The 20,196-nt window shown below is 41.0% G+C and overlaps 1 protein-coding gene across 3 annotated transcripts in view; it reads right to left on the bottom strand.

Moving 5' to 3' along the window:
• Positions 1-12,328: 12,328 nt before the first annotated feature.
• The window catches only part of ZDHHC8 (zDHHC palmitoyltransferase 8), a 121,085-nt gene continuing 113,217 nt past the window's right edge, over positions 12,329-20,196 (bottom strand). For all 3 annotated transcript variants that reach the window (XM_075434548.1, XM_075434549.1, XM_075434550.1), the window contains one exon: positions 12,329-18,707. In XM_075434548.1, the coding sequence (XP_075290663.1) occupies positions 18,536-18,707 (172 nt within the window). In that variant the 3' untranslated portion in view covers positions 12,329-18,535. The remainder of the gene's footprint in view (positions 18,708-20,196) is intronic.

Here is a 20,196-nt window from a genome sequence, read left to right as displayed (position 1 = left end):
TGCTAAAGACGTTCAACCAGTGCCCAGCTTTCCCAGCTGGGTGTCTTTCCCGCGTCCACCGCTCCGTGTCTCTGTCTCACACAGCTGTGGTGCAGAGGGAGAAGCAGATCGGGCTGCGGGACAGGTCCCTTGGTTTTACAGATCAGCGGTGGCCCTCAGGGCTCACACAAGGGAATCGGAGACCCTGATGGAAATTTGCTACAGACTAGGTAGTTTTTCCCCTCCCTCATTCTCTACATTCAAGGTACTCAGCTTTCTGTTTCTTCTCATATAGCTTCAAAATTTTGATTCTTTTTCTTCAGTTTATTTTGGAAGTATTAGCCCTTAGGATAGAGGCAGGCGCGTGTATTTATACTGTGTATATTCGTTTTTATTAAGAGCCACGGAAGAAAAAGTTTATTTTCAAAACTTCACATCCAATTCCTCATAAATAGGACAGTCCTGTTTCCCTAGTTCTAAGTCGCCTCGCTTTCTGCAAACGACTTCTAAACCTTTCCCCCCCATAATGCCTTTCCTCTTTTATCCCTCATAACACTCATTCTGCATTAACTGTCCCACTTGTATCCTACCTCTTCCCCTCCTGCCTGCCCTCTAACCTGAAGCCCAGTTGCGCTATTTGACCTCCAACAACTCACAAAAGAAGGAAAAAACTACACCAGATACCATCACTCACCTGGGGACAGGGACAGGCTGAAGCTGTATGGGACAAACACTACAATCCCTGATAAATCTCTCAGTTGCTTGAACTGAATTCTAAAATGATATGGTTCAGTTTGAAATTTCAGTGCTATTAAAAGTGTGTCAGTTCCACAAATAATCTGATATTCGAGGTCAAAATCCCAGTATAGACACAGGCAAGTTTCCCGAGTGCGTGACAGCGGCACCAGCTCAGACCAGGTCTGAACTCCGCTCACCGCCAGAGAAGTTTGAGGCTGTTGTCAAGCAATAATCAAAATAGTTTCCTCAGCAAAAATGTATTGCTGAGCATCTGGGCAATGTCATTGCGCTAGAAAATGAAAATGGGTAATATTGATTGTTTGCCTCAGTGCCGCGTTTTGGATGTCGTTCTTCTGCAATAACACTTCGCCATCAGGGATCTCCTGTGCATACGCTCACATTCTGCAGTTCATTTCTGCTTGGTCTAGGTACTAATGCACTTACGTAACTTATGTGCAAAAGTCTTTGGAGATTATCTTAGATTTTGCTCAGTAAGTCCAAAAATGTTATTTTTAATTACATCATGTTTACCATTTTGTAAAACTTGCAATTGATTTAGGTTAAGAAAAAATCTAAAAATAATTTGTTGAAAGTTACCACTAGCTTGAACATACAACCCTGCATTACATTAATAACTACTTAACTTCTGCTCCTTGTTTTTTTTATATATATTCGTATTGCTACTGTTGTAATCCAGTTTTATTGTATTTCATCTGAGAGCAGAAAATCCATCTAACAGGATAACAGACTCCTGATGGCACCCACTAATGGAATTATTCTGTTAGCTAAAACAGTAAATGCTTGTGCTACTGCAGCCATAGCTCCAGTACTCGGGGATGATTCCCAGGGGTTTATCCCATTGCTGTGGCTAGATGCAGAGATACCTCCAAGCAAGGTGCCCAAGGTTAGGGTGGCCTCTTCAGGATGTTGTGACCAGAACAAAGCAAAACAGAAGTCAGAAAGCCAGTATGCTTGGCGGAAAAGTCAGTACCGATGCAGCCTGACAAACAGTGTTGCTTTTCCCTGGCAGGCAAAAAAACCTTGCAGCAACAGCAGGAGCAGCGGCAGCCCCGCAGGTTACCTTCACTGCACGAGGAATACGAAGAAATTCTGTTTTCTGTGTAGGACTGGGATCACTACAGGGATGAGTCAGTGTTTGGATGTTTTACCGTTAGCTACAGGGAGAGCAAGGGCAGGTCTCGAGCCTACAATTGGCAAGCAAAATTTATGAACTTTCAGATATTTTTTTTTAAACAAAACAATTAGAGTAATAAAAGGACATTTGAAATGAGGAATGCATGGCCCCAAGGGCATTTACTCACCATGTATCACCTTCCCAGTGTAAAAAAAAAGTAAATCTGTAAATTTATTCTCAAAAGAGAGAGAAAAAGGAAACATTATATCATTTGATCCAAATGCATTCAGACATATACTGTGGACTTACCGCTGGCCTTCTTAAAGGAAATACTGATGTCATCCTGGCCCGCCTCAGACCCAGAAAAATTTAAATGATACACTAGTTTAAACTTTTGGGTTATAAAATGCTGCTACTTAAGCTCACTTAATACATTTTTTTTTTACAGAGCAAGTGAGAGTACTGCTTTTAAGCAACTTTGATTTGTATGACTTGACCAGTTAAAAAAATAAGTTTCTGAAGCAGATACTGGCTTCCTGACCGCATCGCTGAAGGGTAAGCACAACCACGCAGGTACTGTGTTAGTGAAATGCAGCACAAAATTTAGGGAGATTCTGGCATGAAAGAAAGTCTACACATATATATATATATATATATATATATATATATATATATATATATATATATATCTGTTAGCAGTGATTCAGATCTTGAATTTAATTTAGGTGTTGTGAATCACCCACTAAAAGGTCCCTCAAATCTCTTTTGACCAGAAAAAAATGAGAAGCTCATTTAGGATTAAAGACTTGTCCTCTTCCCCAGACGCACTCTCTATAATTATATTTAAAACTAGGCTTTACCTTATCTAGAGCGTGGCAAATCTTTATATCATGAACGGTTAATTATTTTCTTAATTTCACACTTACAGTCACCATCTTTCTAACTGAAGTAGATTGAAAGAAATTTCTTTAGTAACACTGGGTATCGCTGGTAAACTGAAGGATCTCAAATACAGCTGAAAGGAACTGCTCTTCTTTCCTGTGACTGAATCTCTTTCCTTACTCCTTTAGTAAGGAGTAAGACTCTTTAGTACGCTGTAAGTAAAGTCTCATTAACACTGAGAATTTAAAAAAATCTGTTTGCAAGGTCTTCTACTTCTTAAATTGTCCCAGAATGGTCGAGACTGCAATGACAGGATAGCTCTAGGATAAAAGTCTGTCTTCTGCGTATTGGTGTTACGAAGCCTTGCCTCTGACGGAAAGCATGAGGAAAGAGTTGCTACAGAGGGCAAGAATAAAAGCTTTTAGAAAACTCCGTCGGAGGTGGCGGCTGTTCTGCCAGATCTTCAGCTGCTCTGAAATCACACGGGTGCGGGCCTTGCACACTGCAAGGCATTGCAGATTCCCGACAATGGATGTCGCCCCACCATGTACAGGGTATTGTGCTTTCAGCTTTAGGTGTTGAACAGTTTATTGTCGAGTTCTTCTTGTGTCTGAGCTTTCAGTCATGTAAAACCAGAAGGTTTCACTCTACCAAACAAACATTCAGAGTCACATATCAAAAGACGCACCAAAAATGTATTTGTGAAAGACTTAAAAAAAAGTAATTTCTGAACTGCTAAACTAGTTTTATTAATACAGTCTCTAGCCCTTTCATTAAGTAAACACATCTAGTTCTGCCCCTGAAGTCATACTCATGAAACTCAGGTTTTATAACAGCAGTACTAACACAGCATTATCTAATGTAGTGCTCTAACAAATAATGATGTATCACGCCAGAAGGGTTTAATTTGAAGCAGATGGTCTAAGGAATGGAAACATAAGCAAAGTATTTTACTGTAATCACTATCCAGGAAACAAAAGGGCATTTGATATTATTGCCTCAAGGACCGCACACACCCCCCCCCCCCAGCGTTTTTGTCTTCGATAACAGTAAACTTTTATATTACTAACGAAGCACAGGTGCTGCTGATAGCTCCCAGCAATGAGACAGAACTCAGGCATTTCTAATCCTGATCAGCAAGTGAGAATTTGCTTTTGCAACAGTGTTTGCTGCTTTTGCAAAATTCAACTGATCTCTCTTCACACCATTTTCTTTAGGTTTTTTTCTGTTTTAGAAAGGAAAATAAATTTGTAGTTGTTACGGACTTGACAGTGTTGGCTTCTGTTGCCTTTCCTAGTAACATCCACTACTAAGTGTTTAATATTTAGGCACTGCAGTCTATGCCCTAAACCCAGCTCTGCGCTTAGGTGCACAGGCAAACCATTAACATACCTGATCTGCAAAATTCACTTAGCAGGAAAGAGAGCACACTGCATGCAAAATCATTTGAGGTATGGTAATGTACATAATCCCACAGTTTAGGAGATTTCTAGTTTTAATGAGCCATTTAATGCTTTACAAGAAATACAAAGGCAAAATTCTAGCTTCCCCAGAATGGATATCCTTTCCTATCTCTCTGTCAGGAGCGGTTTCAGATATTCCCGGCTTTACTTCAGAAAAATCACCCTAGGGATGAGCTTGGCACAGGCTGACTAAACCTTGCTGTTCCTTTTTTTGGAAACAAGCTTTAAATGCAGTGTTTTCCCATACAAGCTGCACTGAGGGTGTGTCGGCAAAACCCTGGGATGAAATAGTTTTTGGGGAAGTGATGCTAACTGCGGGTCTGGAGAACCTGCAGGCTAGTCAGCCACATAGGTGACATTCTCTGCTGGCGACAGGGCAGAAATAGCAGCTGCAGCTCAGATTTAGCTAGACAAGCTTTCCGAACACCACCCCCATTCCAGAGAGACTAAAGCCCAGACCGAGCAGAGCACTTGCTTAGACCGCACCTACCTTTAAATGCACGAATAATCTTTCTGGAGGCAGTGGACCTTGTCCAGATTGTGCCAGTGTTTAAAAACCCTACACTTTTCAGGAGAAATAATGAGCTTGACACATTTTTTTCAGGTTTTGGAGAGATAGCATTTTTGCTGAAGACATTTTTTTTTTCCCCACCTCTAGTGAAAAACTCAGAAACGCCCATAAGCAAGTGTTTACTTGAGATGTCAGGAGCTTGGGGCCTTAAAAATCCCAAGCATTGTGAGATCAGTGCAAATAGGTTGAGAGGTAAGAGAAGTTAATGGGATATCCAACTGTTTAAACACAGATATGTGCTTAAGTGTTTTATTACACATTAGCCACAGTATCTAGTAAGCTTGGTATAAAGCCAGGAGCTAAGAATGCTTTAATATTAATTGCTATTCTGCTGACTTACTGTGTCACAAACACTTCAGTAGAAACGGCCTGAGAGCATCGTCCTGGGTGCTCTACAGAGAGTGCATGAGGACAGGCTCCTTTCACCCTGTGTGGATGAATTTCACACTGTCTTCGCTGGGTTTGTACTTCTAGGGAGAATCCCAGTGGAAAGATGAATTTTTCCCAGTGACAGTATTTCTCTAGAAAAAAGGGGACATGACATACATCTACATGACTGGTGAGACACAGAAATAGCCTTGCCTCTGCTGACAGATGATGAGCAGAGCATCAGACCAAGCAGTGCTGTCTCCTGACAGCACAGTCGAGAGCCATTGCTTCTAAACAAGAGGAGTTAGTACAGTTCCTACGTCTGCTTAGAGTTTAGTTTTGCCTGAACACAAAATGCAAAGTTCAGGACTGAGAAAAGAGAGTCTAATCTCAGTGACAACAATCAGCACCTGGATCCTGCGCAAGCAAACTTCCATTAGTCGAACCTGTCCTACAGCATAACACACACGCTCCCACAGTCTGAAGCTCCTGGCTGGCAGCAGCACGTAATGATGTTTCTCACCTGGGAATTATGTTTTTTTCCAATCAACAAGTAGAAAATCATGGAGAGCATCTTCTCATATTACAATACACATCACTACACATCTCGTCTTTCTGTCTCATTCCCAACACTAATAAGCACAGGACCTAATTATCCCCATTTATAAATAACTTTCTTCATCCTATCTCTGTCCAACAACTTTTTGGCAGGCATCCTCAGTGGAAGATTTGAAAATTATGTCCCTGCCAAAAACTATTGCTGCTGATGAATCACAGCACACACCACTGAAAGGCTGCGGTTGCTTTCATAAATATCTGCGCACATACATATATGTGTAAATGTATGTGTATATATATGTGTGTGTGTGCATATAGCAACTTGGAAATTGCTATGCATATGGATCAGGCAAAATGGCATGGTGGCTTTTTCTCTCTTCCAAATGATGTTGCTGAGGTAATTTGATCAAATTTCTGTTCATGTATTCATGCATTTCCTAGGGAAATTGTAAGGACCCTCAGGCGAAAATCGGCCCTCTGCATGGAGCTCGTCTGACCACCACATTCGTTTAAGTAATCAAAGTCACCAGTTGTAGGACTCATGTGACGAATTCATTCTTGAGCACAGCATTCGGCAGCCATGGAGCATCCAAGGAACTAGGCTTCAAAAACCAACCACCGTCAAGCCGGACTAAAGAGAGCCTTGCTTTCACATCCCTGTGCAGGGGGCTGCAAACAACAGAGCAGAGTTAGCGCTGTGCTGCTGGATACCTTTGCTGCTTTTCTCTTGGTCCAGCGTCACAGCTTTCACAACGTCCTGTGGCAATTTGGTAATTTCACTTAGCACTCAGTTTCTTGTACTGTGGGAAACAGATACTCATTCCTTGTTTGCTTCCTCCATGGCATTAATTATATCATTGATCAGCTTTAAACCAGCTGGGTTCAAGAGAGAGTTTGTGATGGGAGATGCTCCAGAGAGAAACTCTTGGAAGAGAATTGTTTTTCTATCCTAACTGATTTGCCACAAGTACTTTATTGTTATAACCTGGTGCGATTTACCAGTGACTTTGAGTCAAAAAAAAGGAATGTAAGAAAATTACTTAGTTGAAATGAAGTACAGGTTCATTAGCTAAAATAATTGTTGCTATGAGTAGGAATTTATGCAGAATTCTTTTTAAAATATTAGCAAACCCCACACTAAGCAGCCATTGCTGTAGCAATAGCTGAAATACATAGTACATGTGTTATGCAAGTTTTTTGTATGTGTTTCAGATCTTCTATAACATTTTATACGTGCAAAATGAAGAGTAATAAGCAATTTACTGTTGCTCCAGATTGAATTTCTGGTTTGTAATTAATTTCATATGTCATATAAAATGCAACTTTGAACTGTAAACTGGCCTGGAAAAAAAACACAAACATTTTCTTCTTGTCAACTTCAACAATTTGGGGAGGGGAATTACTTTTACAATGCTTCACTCTGGCTTTTTCACAGTGCATTTGACAGACACATGGCATTGAGAGACTGGCTGCTGCTTAAAATTAAAAATACATTTTATACTAAAAGTGTCTGTCCAAGATAAGCGCAGGAGTTTGGAACTACTAAAAACTAATGGCTATCCTGCGAGCACAGAGATCCATTTGAAATTTTCCCTGCCAGCCTGCTTTCAGTCCCCAGCCAAACCTGTCATAAGGCTCTGAAGATTTGTTATTACTCTGCCTTATACCCCTGCCCTCGTCAAGGCCTTGCTTACATTATAACCTCCTGTCTTTCTGCAAAACAATGATGGAAATCCATCTGGAGCAGAAGAGGAGATCTTCTGTGTACCCAACGGTGCGCTGCCTGACCCAGCCAATCAATCCTTCATGCTGAGAGAAACCGGAGGAAATTTTTCTTGCCAGCAATAAACCCAACTGCCTTTTGCTTTCTTTTGACACTGCCTTTCACGTCAGCTGAAGATATTTCTTTTCCCTTTTTCGTGACCTCCGTTTTCTCTCTGACCTGAGAAAGGTCCCTGAGCCAGGGACTGTAAGAACGCCCTCTGCAGTCCCACGCCTCTGCCACAAGGCATAGTGTCCATATGGTCATCATACAGCCTCTACCAAGCAATGCCCTACTGCCGACAGCTCTCGGGTCTGGCCCCGAGGAATGGCCACATGACCCAACACTGCGAGTCACTTTGCAATTTAAATCCAGAGGATCTCAACTTCTGTGTCATATTGGAATAGCAGCTGTCAAGTGTGATGTGTCACTGTTTCCCAGGTCTGTGCCTCATCCCGACTGGGTGGCAGGTAACACATCCTCATCGCCAAAGAGAAAGACCACAGAGCAGCTCACTGCTTAAAGCTGCCCAGTGCTTGAGCTGGGAGGGAGCACAGGCACACCACCTGGAAAGACACTTCACAGGTCTCCGCTTCAGGCAGGCAAAGCATTTCTGGGTGCGCGCGTTGTGTAATGGCTCCATCCAACAGCAGGATGCTCAGATTCCTTCTGGTGATCAGTCTCTGTGGGTACATATATAAATAAACCAACACCAAGGATAGCACACCCCAAGTCTCTTGTACCCAAAAAGGACTCTCTCCAGCATTTGTGACACAGTGCTGAAATGCAATTCTGCAGCATCCAGGGCTTTAGATGTATATTAAGAGAATCTGTATAGATATCTCTAGGATTTGCGTAGATGTAATTCAAGAGGAAAATTTATTTTCAAAAATGTAGGAAAATACTCATAAAGAATAATATCATAAATTCTGTAAAAAACGAGGGAGAAATACAGGAAATTACTATGATGTGTCTTCTTATGAAGGTTTTACAGGTTTTGAAAAATGTAGCTATTCTGGGCTTCAATATAATTGGAAATATTATATGTATTTTGCCTTTACAGTTAAATAATCTCATGCAACTTCTGTTTATACATGCACACACCTAATCTTCCTGTCCCTTAAAGCTGGATGTGCTTTCCTGTGTTAAAAAGCCCAGTCATTAGTACTTTCCAACTCTTTCCTGCCCCTTTATTAGAGAGGGAGTATTGAGTAAAAGATCACGCTAGCAAAGGAATTATTTTGTGCACTAATAGGCAACGTTATTCCTTGTCTGATAATCTTCACCTATGAATATGGTATTGTAGATTATAAAGAGATATGTATGTCTGTACAGCTTTAAAATGGACACAAAAAAGACAGGAATTAGTAACAGTTTTCTCATAGCAGCTTAGTCCTTGCTCTCAAGGAAAAACGTGAAAGGCTGAATTTCCTCAGCAGCCCACAACACATCAATGGCTGCAAAACTCAGCTCTCACTGTTCTGTGCTGCAACAGCACATTGCAGTGTTCCCCTTTTTTGAGGTCACTCCCAACCTACAGCTATTTCTTTTACTGTATTTCTGCGCAGTAATTTCAGTTATTATTACATATATGTACAACTATTCTAATAAGCAGGCAGGGAAGAGTGGAATTGCTTAAGGCAACAAAGCACGTGGTCTCTTGGAATGAGGACTGTGCTGTGTGGGCATTACGCAGAGGGTTTGGATTATAAGGAAATATGCAGGAGGTCAAGGGAAGGATCAAGGCAGAAATGTCTTTCATATATTTACTAAAACATCTCTCCAAAGTCAGCGCAAGAGACCAAGACTATTGTCAGCAACACCCATCACATAAACACCCAAAAACTGCCTTCCCAAGAACGTGACCCAGAGTGATGCTTTCATCTGTGGTTAAACACGCCCCAGATCTGCCCTGTTGCTCCTGGATAGCTACAGGATGCGTCTGCTTGGCTCCAACCACACAGCTGATCACAGAATGATGGGGTCTGAACCTCTCACAAACACAACACATTTGCGAGGTCAGGAAGTCGCATCCCCATCTGACACGGAGCGAAGAGGCACAGAAAGACGTATGAGTCAGCAGTAATTTGCAGTGGAGCCAGGAACCGGTGCCAGAAGGCCTAAAGCCCATTCCTGTGCCTTTAGTACAGACCATGTCTCCAGTGGAACATCTAACCGGTACATCTCTTACTGCGAACCATAGCTTGACGCTGGGAAACTGCCAACAAGACAGCAGTGCAAAGCACGTGCATTCTGATACAGAAGACTGTGGCCAACAACAGAGCCGTTTGTCTGCATTATGTCATAGTGTGTCTGAAAAATTAGTCATAACCAAGTACCACTTATTTCTAACTACCTGTCTCTCTGTTTTTAAGTCTGTTATTTTAGATATCTTTCAATGAGACAGTAAGGGCTGATCCCAAGGCCAGACTGATTCACAATATTCAGGCTGCAAAAACAGGATCATGCTGTTACTCACCAAGTTTACTCAGACACTGCAGTTTCTACAAGGTGAGATTTTCCTATGAAAATGTAGCACTGGTTTGTATTTATGAAAAAAACAAAATCAACAAAACCCCTTTCACCATCTGTTCCAATGACTGTACAACAGAAAAAGCTGACAGTAAAGCTGTATTCCGCTAAACCACCTGTGCTCAGGACTAGAACCAGATCATAACACCATTTTATGACCTTCCAGTCATCCCTGATCCAAAGATCCCCATGTGCTGTGCTCTGCACTCTCATAACAGAGAGAGGCTTTCCAGACGTGTGCTCCATGGCAGGGAGGTGTGTTTGCACCCAGCACCCACAGGAGCCGTCCACCTCATGCCCATTGAAGCAGCGAATGCAGGAGGAAACCATTGTCCAGGAGCCACTTAGCTGCACTCTACGTGAAAGGACAAGCCATAAGTCAGAAGAGCACCACGTTGCTCCTTCATTAGTAAACTCAAATTCCCCATTGCTGCCCGCCACTCAAAAACACCAACATGAAGGCTATTTATTTAAGTTCTCTGTAGTAGGGACAGAAGCTCCATCAGAAACAAGAGTTGGCCCAAAAATAGGATGTGTTTATGAAATTCCACTTTCCCCTTTGTCCCCTGTTGGGGGAAAACAGATTACAAGTATTTGATTTGCTCCAAGTTAGAAGCTTGAAGCACTCGTAATGTCAATGAACTACAGCAATGAGCTAATTCCCGCAGGTGCCACTCCCAATGGCACGTCGAGTATAATAAGGCGTCATTAATAATAAAGGAAAAACTGCCATTGACTTCAGGGAAGCTAAGGTTTCAGTTTGAGCTAGGCATGGCATTCATGAGCTTACATTAAATGTGTTATTGTGCCACTCTGAAAACAGGAATTCTCATTTTAGGTGTTCATCTCAAGTATTCAAGGCTTGTGATTTCGGTGTTGAAAGGCCTACATTGAGTCATCATTGCTGACTGTGTGTAATGACATGATTTATTGGACCCAAACTCATGGGTATGCTTTGTGTCCAAACCAGTGCCAACTAAACGATGGTTCTTTGTTTGTTTTGAAGGCTATTTTTTCTCTTGAAGTGTTCCAGGCATTGCCCTTTCTCCAGCTAATCAGACATCTCCTCCCCATCATTTCTTTCAGTTACCACTGAGTTCAGTGGGAGGGTTTCACACACACAATGCTCAAATACATCCTTGAAAATCCTGTTCTTTGCCCACACTGAAGAAACAGATGGATAGTAAGGCCCCACAGGGAAGCCAGGAGTTTAAAGGTGTGAAATAAACTTCAGGACGTAGTATACGGCCCTCATGGTCGTGGCAGATGCTTCACAAAGTCTGCTGAAAAGAAGATTTTTTGAATTACTTGTATTTGTAAAATTGTTCTCTTTCAGAAAGGGGATAGTTTTAAAATACATGACTTACCTGTGGTACCCCTGTTATTCTAAAATGCAACTAAACTCCTAGAAAAGCTCATGAACTGGCAAAATCTGCGGCATTAGTTACGTCGCGCACTTCTGCCACATAGTCTGATCAAACCGGCCTATCTCCACGAATGCAGAAATTACTTTGATTAATGAGGACTGGATAGACAGAATATCTTAACACACTCTAGAAATACTGGTAAACCTCAGCACTGCCCACAGTGCTCACATAGCCTCGTATGCTATCCATCTCAAGCCAGATATATCTAGATCTAATACCATATGGACAGGCTATATCAGTGCTTTATATTCCTTGCAAATAAATGGCAAAACTAATGTCTGAAAAATCCACACAAGGGAGGCATGTGTAAAAGGTAAATAGGATGGCAACACAGCATGAAATAAGTTGTAAGGGAAACGAAACATTAATAATCTTCCTTACAGTCAGGAGACGAGTCTCTTCCACAGAAGCCACTCTTCTCTCTCTAGGTAAGATCCACTGTCTGAAACTCTGCAAATGTCCCTGTTCCGTATCTGGCTAGAGTCACGAGCATTGCATCACTGCTGGCAGGAAAAAACCACGACTTGGGGAGACGGAATCAGTTTACCCATTTGAAAGAACCGGTGAAACACCATCAATGCCAGCAGGGCTGAAGGATTCTTGTTGTCATGGCCAAGAGCCCGTTTTCTCCAGGCCGCTTGTTTGAGGTGATTTCTGATGGTTCATCTAAGGTCTCAGCTTCCCCTGAAAGACAGCCCGTCCCCTCTTCTTGCACCTCTCCTTTACAGGTCTGGGCACTGAGGTGCTCTCAGGCATCCCTCATGCTCTTACATGTTCTCCACTTTGTCGAAGCTTCCATCATTCCTTTCCCTTCTCTCTGAATATCCCTTAAAATGGTGGGTCTACCTACCAGTCTTCGATGGAACATAACCACTGGCAGAAACACTGTTTCCAGTCTATTTTATTTGCTTATGTTTTAGTAAGTATTTTTTGGTTTGTATTTTGCTGCCAATACAACCATATTTTTTTCTGTCAACACAGAGCAGTTCCATTTAAAATACAACAGAGAGGGGCACCTGTAACTAGTTTGACTTGAATATATGTACACAGTTATGTACACATTATATACATATAGGCATTATATATACACATATATATATACACATATATATAAGGCACTGTAAAATGTACCATCACTTCTCTAGGACTGTTCTTACTCTGTAAAAGTAGATCATATTTCTTCATATAATTTGAAACGTCTAACCGAGACATTTTTAAAATGTTTCGGGGTTACAGAGATACCAGCTGTGAAATAAGCCTTACTTTAAAATTCAAGTTATTGTGACAGGATGAACAAAACCTATTTTGACAGTAATTCTAATCTATTTATTATATAACTGCTCCTCTCTTAAAAGATATATATTCACCTGTATAAATAGTTTCCTTTGTCCCTCCTTATTATGTTCCAAAATGTGAACTGAAACTTGTCCTGCAGAAGAAAAAAATAACAATAATGGAAAAATCAATACAAACTTGGATAATTTATCCATTTCTTAGAGAGAGGAAAGCCAAGATCGCTGTAAGCAAGACATCTTTAAATAAAATGTTCTCAAACAGATCATGAGCTTATATAATTCTGTTTGACGTCGCCAGCATCAGTGGGGCCTGGTGATTACGTTTTTGGACATTTTATGTATAAGGTAATCTCTGCCATGTGAAGACACGACAGCGCACAAATACAACTGGCATTTATAACGAACATGCTTGAATGGATCCTTGCTTAATGTAATTAGCCTATATATGCAAATTACGGCATCAGAAATCCTGCAGCAGCTGCTGCTAGGAGGGCTTGGCAACTGTGCGTATTAGAAACCAGTCTTACAGATCAAACGGACATACGTTCAAAGACCAGAAACAGACAGATAGATTAAGATAGATTAAAAATTGTGCATCTTTGGGATGTGTAAATCCAGATATCCTGGACAGAACGTTTTAACAAATACCAATGTAGCATTTTTTTCACAGTTATTCTGTAGCAATGATTCACAATTGTGATGGACCACAGGGTCCCTATTAAACCCACACCTTTAATAAAAACCACTATAAAACATTTCATTTAGTGTTGTTTCATGTACCGTGGCCTCACAAGCACAATCCATTGGTCACAACTAGAAGACACTTTTAAAGACTCAGCATATTTTCTGCTCTACCATAAGCACCTTGATAATGAGAATTAACCTGCAATCGCTTCTTTTAATACTTTGTCACCTGCAGATTTTGCACTGGAACTGGCCTTTCCAGTTCTACTGTTTCAGTTCATGGTTTGCACAAGTGGAAGTGAAAAAGGGCAGCGCACCATGAACCACCTCAGCAAATGAATGCATCTGAGGTGTAACTCCTTAGGGAAAACCAGACACTTGAAAATACTGAAGTGACTCAAAGATTTAAAAAATATATATGTATTACGAGAGCCACAAAAAAGGTTACAGACAGAGCTCCACAAAGCCTGCACGGATACATTCCAACAATTCAAGGTGGCAGAACAGGTGAAATACAGACCATAAAAACAGTTCGACATTAACTTTCCAGACTGTCAGAGACAGTAACCTTGACCCCATCTTTCCCCCACACAAAAAAATATTGAATATATATATATATCTATATCTCTAGTCTGGACCACAGATATAGTCCAAAGAAAACCACATTGCAATTTCCACATTAGGCTTATAGGAGAATAGGCATCATCTGAGGAACGTCCATTATAACGCCCATGAGGTGATTATCTTCGGCCAAGTTGACATAACATTATGCTTGGTTAGCAATTTTAGAACAGCAACACAACACAGTTCATTTGCTGCACATGGCTACCAACGCATAGCTCTGTGCAACCCTTAGAGCTGACTTCAACCAAACTAAGTAATTACATTTGTTTTGCTTTGTTTAATTTAAAAAGAAAACGCAAATGTAAGATATTAGGGCAGTTCTTGCTATCACCTTTCTTAAAAATTCAAGACTTGAAGACTTCTTTAATGTACTTGCTTACAGACACATTTTGAGACTTTATTAATGATCTTCAGGAAAATATGCCACCCTGAGGCTTTTTCCTTTGTTCGCTTCAGGATATGTCTGCATCCAGTTTCGACACAGGGGGCCAAATGCTGGTTGTATACCAGTGCAGTATTTGGCCCAGAGTTTCAAAGTCTTTGCTATTCAGACTTTCCTATGAGGTCAACAAACAAAGTAGTAAAAAACGAAAATATTAAGGCTTCAAGTAAAAATATTTCCTCTCTCTCCCACCCATGTAGTAAGGTACATTTAATTTCATAATACTCCATATATTATACAACTAAGATACAGAGATCCAACTTTTCAAGGCAGATTGTACTACAATGAAAACCTGGAGGCTAAATGGGAGTGTATGAACAGGGAACGAACGGCTAATAAAATGCAATATGCAATGAAAATTGATGCGTAAACTAAACAAAAACTATTGCTGTTTTTTTTTAAATAAGTAATACAGTCCACAGCTAAAAATAAAAACATGTCGAAAAGATTTAAGACTCCTGAAACATGAAATAAACATGACAAGGATAAAGAAGCTACTTTACAAGATGTGTTAACTTGTGCTGGATTTTCATGGCTGATCCCCACCTACTCTAAATTAGCATCACGTAAATGAACTTTGATGGAGCCACACCAATTTACACCAGCTGAAGATTTGGCCTGCAGTGTCTGTAAAAACTGAGACCGTCTGGGCAGAACCACCTTACTGCTCATCTGTAAACTGCTTGAAGAACTATACTTTAACATGGGCTGGATTCTGCTCCAAAATTAGACTTAATAAATAGGTCCCCAGTCCCACAACAGGAGCTATAGAAACAGACACATTTATGAGAAAATAGCTGCAGGTTCAGTGCCTTGGATGGAAATGAGACTGGATTTGCTACATGCAATCTCCTGTTAACAGTTCTGCTTAGATTATTCTATCAGAAGATTTGAATAATTTACTCCAGGCTATGTGCACTGAATTATACGCGAACCTTGAAAGGAAAGGAAAAAAATAAAAATACTTTGGTACCATTGTAAACCTATTAACAAGTTGAATGTCTCTCAACTGTGGGCAAAACTCCTCAGAAAATATATAATCCTTACATGTGAACCTGCAATGACACAGTGCATTCATTCTTTCCTCCATTACCCCTTGTGAACTATGCCAAAATAACCCTAGATATTAGTGCTTTATACACACAATACTGTGTTTAGTCTTACTGAGAAATTCTCTCGTGAACTAATGTAGTTAACTTCAAAGGCTCTTTGGCCCTTCAAGTTCCTCAGTAGCTACTTCGTTTATAAATGCAGGAGAAAGAACGATCAAAGTAGAGCATCACTGGGATGCAAATCTCAAATACTGCATTGGTGCAAATTTCCAGCCTTGCTTGCATGAATTTCATGTACATATTCAAAGATACATGATAAAATGTGCCCTTGTCTAGCTCCCTAGCCCAAGCTGAGTGTGTCACACATACCCTCTTTTTCAGGGCTTACATATGGCACACATGATACTTTAAAAACGAGTAAGTCTTGTGATACTCTATGCACCAGAGTGAATTCCAGTCCTTGAGGAAGTTCTGCACCTTCCTGAGGAGTTAACATCAGGGTAGAGTTGCAGATTAATAACAGTTAAAGATGGAAGAAATCTATAAGGCCATCTGGTCTAGCCCCTTGCCCCTGCAGGCTCATCTCTTACAGATTTTTTTTTTAATGACTTATACAAATATAGTTTGACTGTCCTATGTAGTTAGTGTCCAATACTCTGCCTTGGAAGACTATTCCACTGCCCCTTCCCCTCTATCTTTTCTGCCCCCTTCTGAATGTAGACTATTGGTTACCAGTGACAACCTTCTGATTTACCTTTGGTTTTACATCTTTTAATTAATGTATTTGTAAAATTATGATACTCAATTTCCACTTCATAGCTTAGCCAGTGACATGTTTTCAGCCCTTTAAATCTTCTCATCAGCCAGCCTGTCCAGTCTTTTAATAGATAATGCTCCATCTGTACCTGATCCAGTTTGCCAGCATTTTTCTGGTACCGTGGTGCCTCCACCTAAAGACAATATTCTTCTACATGCCAGTGAGCAAATCTGCATAGAAAGACTATGGCTTCTCTGCTCTGCTGTGTCCCGACAGTAGGCATTTAAAGATCACCAAGGCAATAAAACGCACACTGATTTCTAGTTCACTATCTCATAACTTTGGCCTGTTGCAGCTGCATTGCTTTCCACGTTTCTCCCTTCAGGTAACATAGAGCATTACACAGAGAGATGACTAACTTTCTTATGTTCTCTTCAACCTTCCTCTTCAAAAAATGATGTGATATATAAGGAACATAATAAGCATGTATTGCAGCAGTTGTCAAGATTTATCAAATCAAAAGATAAATTTTAACCAGGCAAAACTGAAGTCACTATTTGCCTTCTGGAATAATTAATCTTAACATACATGAAAACAAGTAAGATGTTATCAACACATTCTGAATTGCTACCAAATATCTGGAAAGCTCTCCATTATAGTGAAGGACTGAAAAAGATTCAATCCCTTGAAACAAATATCCTGAAAAAAGATGAATTTAGCTCTCTATTCAAAATTATTCATCAGGAGAACCAGGTGGGAAGTTGAGGTTTTGTATGCTGACTGGCTCAGTGATAATAATAATTTTTAATGACTCTGGCAACAGTTGCTCAGGATATTCTTAATTGTACACATGATCTGGCTAGTTAGCACTGGTCCAGATCTCAGTACTTTTGACTTCTGAGGTGGTAACTGAATGGGAAGGAAAAGGAGACAAGGAATGAAGGAAAGGAAGAAAAAAAATCCATTTGTCCAAAAATTAGCTTTGCCAGAGTCCTCGTATTTGTGGCAAAAGTAATGCACCCCTTTCTAGTTTTTTATTGTAAAGTTGTCTTTAAATCCAACAAAGCAAATGTAGTTTTCTGGAGACAGGAAAAGGAAACCTCAGAATGTTAAATAGATTTGATTGATATTATTTTAAAAAGTTGCTCCCTGGTGAAAAACACCCTAATGGAAAATCCTTTGTCTAACAGTATTGAAGACCAGAGGGAATGTGCTAGTAATTAGGCAGACAGTAATTTTGTATCCTTTAGATGTACGCTTGGCTGACTTACACACAATGTAAATTCAACAGATCATGATAACCTTGCTGCAGGACTACACAGAGGGCACCAGGGCAAGGCAGTAAACCATGTCATTGCCTAAATCCAACAGGTAATAAGGAGGGTGCAGGGAAAGCAGCTGTCGGCTGTTTAAAATATGTTCCCATCCAAACATTTCCTTTCTTATCTGCTTGGTTTTGTTTCCGAGTCAGAGAAGCCTTTAAAAAACAGAGGGAGCAAGAGGTCAGAGTGGAAGATCCTTAGTGGTGTTGCAGTCCTTTTCCATGAGAGATGAACACGCGCGTGCGCACACACACAATTTCACACACAGGGAGGAGAATGGCAGACAGTGAGAAGCTGTTGCTATCCCTTCTCCTGCTCCCATCTGGGACCAAGGAGGCTTTTAAAGACGACACGGTGTTTGTGGCCCAAGTGCCCTTGCCTTGCTCCTTCCCAGGAGGAGGACCCTGACCTGCAATGCCTGGGGGACACAGAGCAGTTCTTGCACATGCAGACTGCCTAGCACCAGAAGCCTGCTTTCCACGTCGGTAGGAAAACAGCAGTTGGGCCTCTGACTCCTGCCGGACACACTGCTGGCCAGAAGAACTGGGAAGAGGCATAGGAAAAACTGAATGATCCTGGATTGACCGTACTTTTTTACAGCACAACTGGTACACAACAGGTTTGTTAGACAAACACATGCACAATGGCTTTAGCGCTCTCTTGGATGAAAGAAATCCGCTCTGTGGTTGTGTTAGGTCGTAGCCAGTTCCCGCCTGTCGGTTCAGGAAGAGTCTGATGGACTGTACAATTTTTTTCCCTCAAGAATAAGGCTGCAGCTGGGTTTTGGCCAAAAGAGAAAGATGAAAACAGAACAAACCCAAAACAAGAAAAGGAGAGTGGTCGGCTGCTGCTGCTCCTTCTTTGTTGTTGTTTGAGTCTTCACAGTGCTCCTAGCTTCATGGCTGGCTGAGTGGATGGCTCTTTATTTTTAATTAATTTTATTTTACACTGAAATTTCATAGGTTGTTCCACCAACTCCAGACACCTTCTTAACGTTTGAGTGTCTAGCAGGGCTGACAGGTGTTCCCTGGGAACTTGATGTTGAACCCAACCTGGATATTCCTTTTGGCTGTCCATTTATTTTACTGTGAGCTGTCTTCAACTGCATGTCATCCCTGCATTAAAAGAAATATCAAAAGAGGCCATGTCAGTGACCAAAGTGTGATAGCAGAATGGCTTCATTCAGGATAAACAATTATCCCTGTTACCCTGAGTCCCAATGTTGAAAAATATTCAAGCATGGAAGCAACCTGGTTGAAGTCAATATACTTGACGAAAAGCGACTGAAACGAGAGAATTGATTTGGCCATCAGGTTAGTGGATCAGAACCCAGCAATATTTGTTAATTTAATTTCTTCCTTAAATGCTTTGTTGAACCAAACTAATTGCCTAAGCATTTGTAGGAAGCAGGATGGTTTAACTGGCACCACTGACGGCCTTAAGCCAAACTGTGCCTTACAATCAGAAATAAAATACTCAGAAAAAACACTTAAATATCCAGTTAAGCAAAATTATGTTGCTCATCTGAAAGACAACAGAGAGGTGAAGCATAAGGCTTCTTTCTGACAGAACACACAAACTGAATGAAGTCAGGAAGCACTCTAGGATGCCTGTAATTAAAAACCGTATTCCGGATGGACTCTTTAAAATAATTTCCTTTCTTATGACCTACTGTTAGAGAGCATGGAAAACAGGCTTTCCTCAAAAGATCCTTTAAATCTAGGCCACTACACACTAAAGCTTAATGTGTCTCGTCCCCAAGACTCACAAAGTAATTAGATCAAAGCATACCAAAGAACTCGTGTATGTTCTGGAATGCCACCACAACTGGGGTTTGCTGTATTCTCACATCTTACTCCTACACGGAGGATGTCTGCTTGGGTTTGCCTCAGTCTGAAGTTAAAGATTGGCTCATGCCAACAGCAGTGACCGGGGGCTGAAATACCTTCCAGAAGCGAACACCTTCTGTCTGCCTGCAGACCAAGGCAGCCTGAGCTATTTCAGACCACCCTGACTTTTTCTGGAGGCCAGAGGGTATGATGGATTAACTGTATTCAAAAGGCAATCTTTCTTTACACGTGTCTCCAAAACAAAATAAACTACCCTGGACTTTTACACAGGTCTTGATAGGCTCAGAACAGCTCCAAAACTAAAAGCACTTTTTATGTGGCAACCTGTTCTGACACCTGCACCTTGGAGCTGGAGCAGCAGGTCCACCAGCTTGCAGCAGCCTGGCTTCTGATATGCCTTTCAGCTGTGCCTGCGATAGAGAATGGAGTCGTGGGCATTTGAACCAGCAAAACACACATACGTAAATATAAAAAAGAGCACTGTGTGTTTTTGTAAAGCGCTGCTGTATCCCCAAACAGCTGAAATAAACACGGACCAAATTCTACATTTGCTTCACCAAAATATTATAGAAGTCCTAATTCAGTGCTGAAATTCTCCTGAAGAACCACACAAAACGTTGAATAACACTGGAGTGAGAAACGTGGGACCTTAACCAGAGGACAGCACAGAGCAGTAAGTGCCAGATGCAAAGAAAACCTAGATATTTCTGATGGGCTCTCCAGGCCCCAACTCGGGTGAAATACTGCATCCTCG

The sequence above is a fragment of the Opisthocomus hoazin genome, chromosome 13 (genome assembly GCF_030867145.1).
Source record: "Opisthocomus hoazin isolate bOpiHoa1 chromosome 13, bOpiHoa1.hap1, whole genome shotgun sequence".
In the NCBI taxonomy this organism is placed as follows: Eukaryota; Metazoa; Chordata; class Aves; order Opisthocomiformes; family Opisthocomidae; genus Opisthocomus; species Opisthocomus hoazin.
This window is presented reverse-complemented; position numbering and strand designations above follow the sequence as displayed.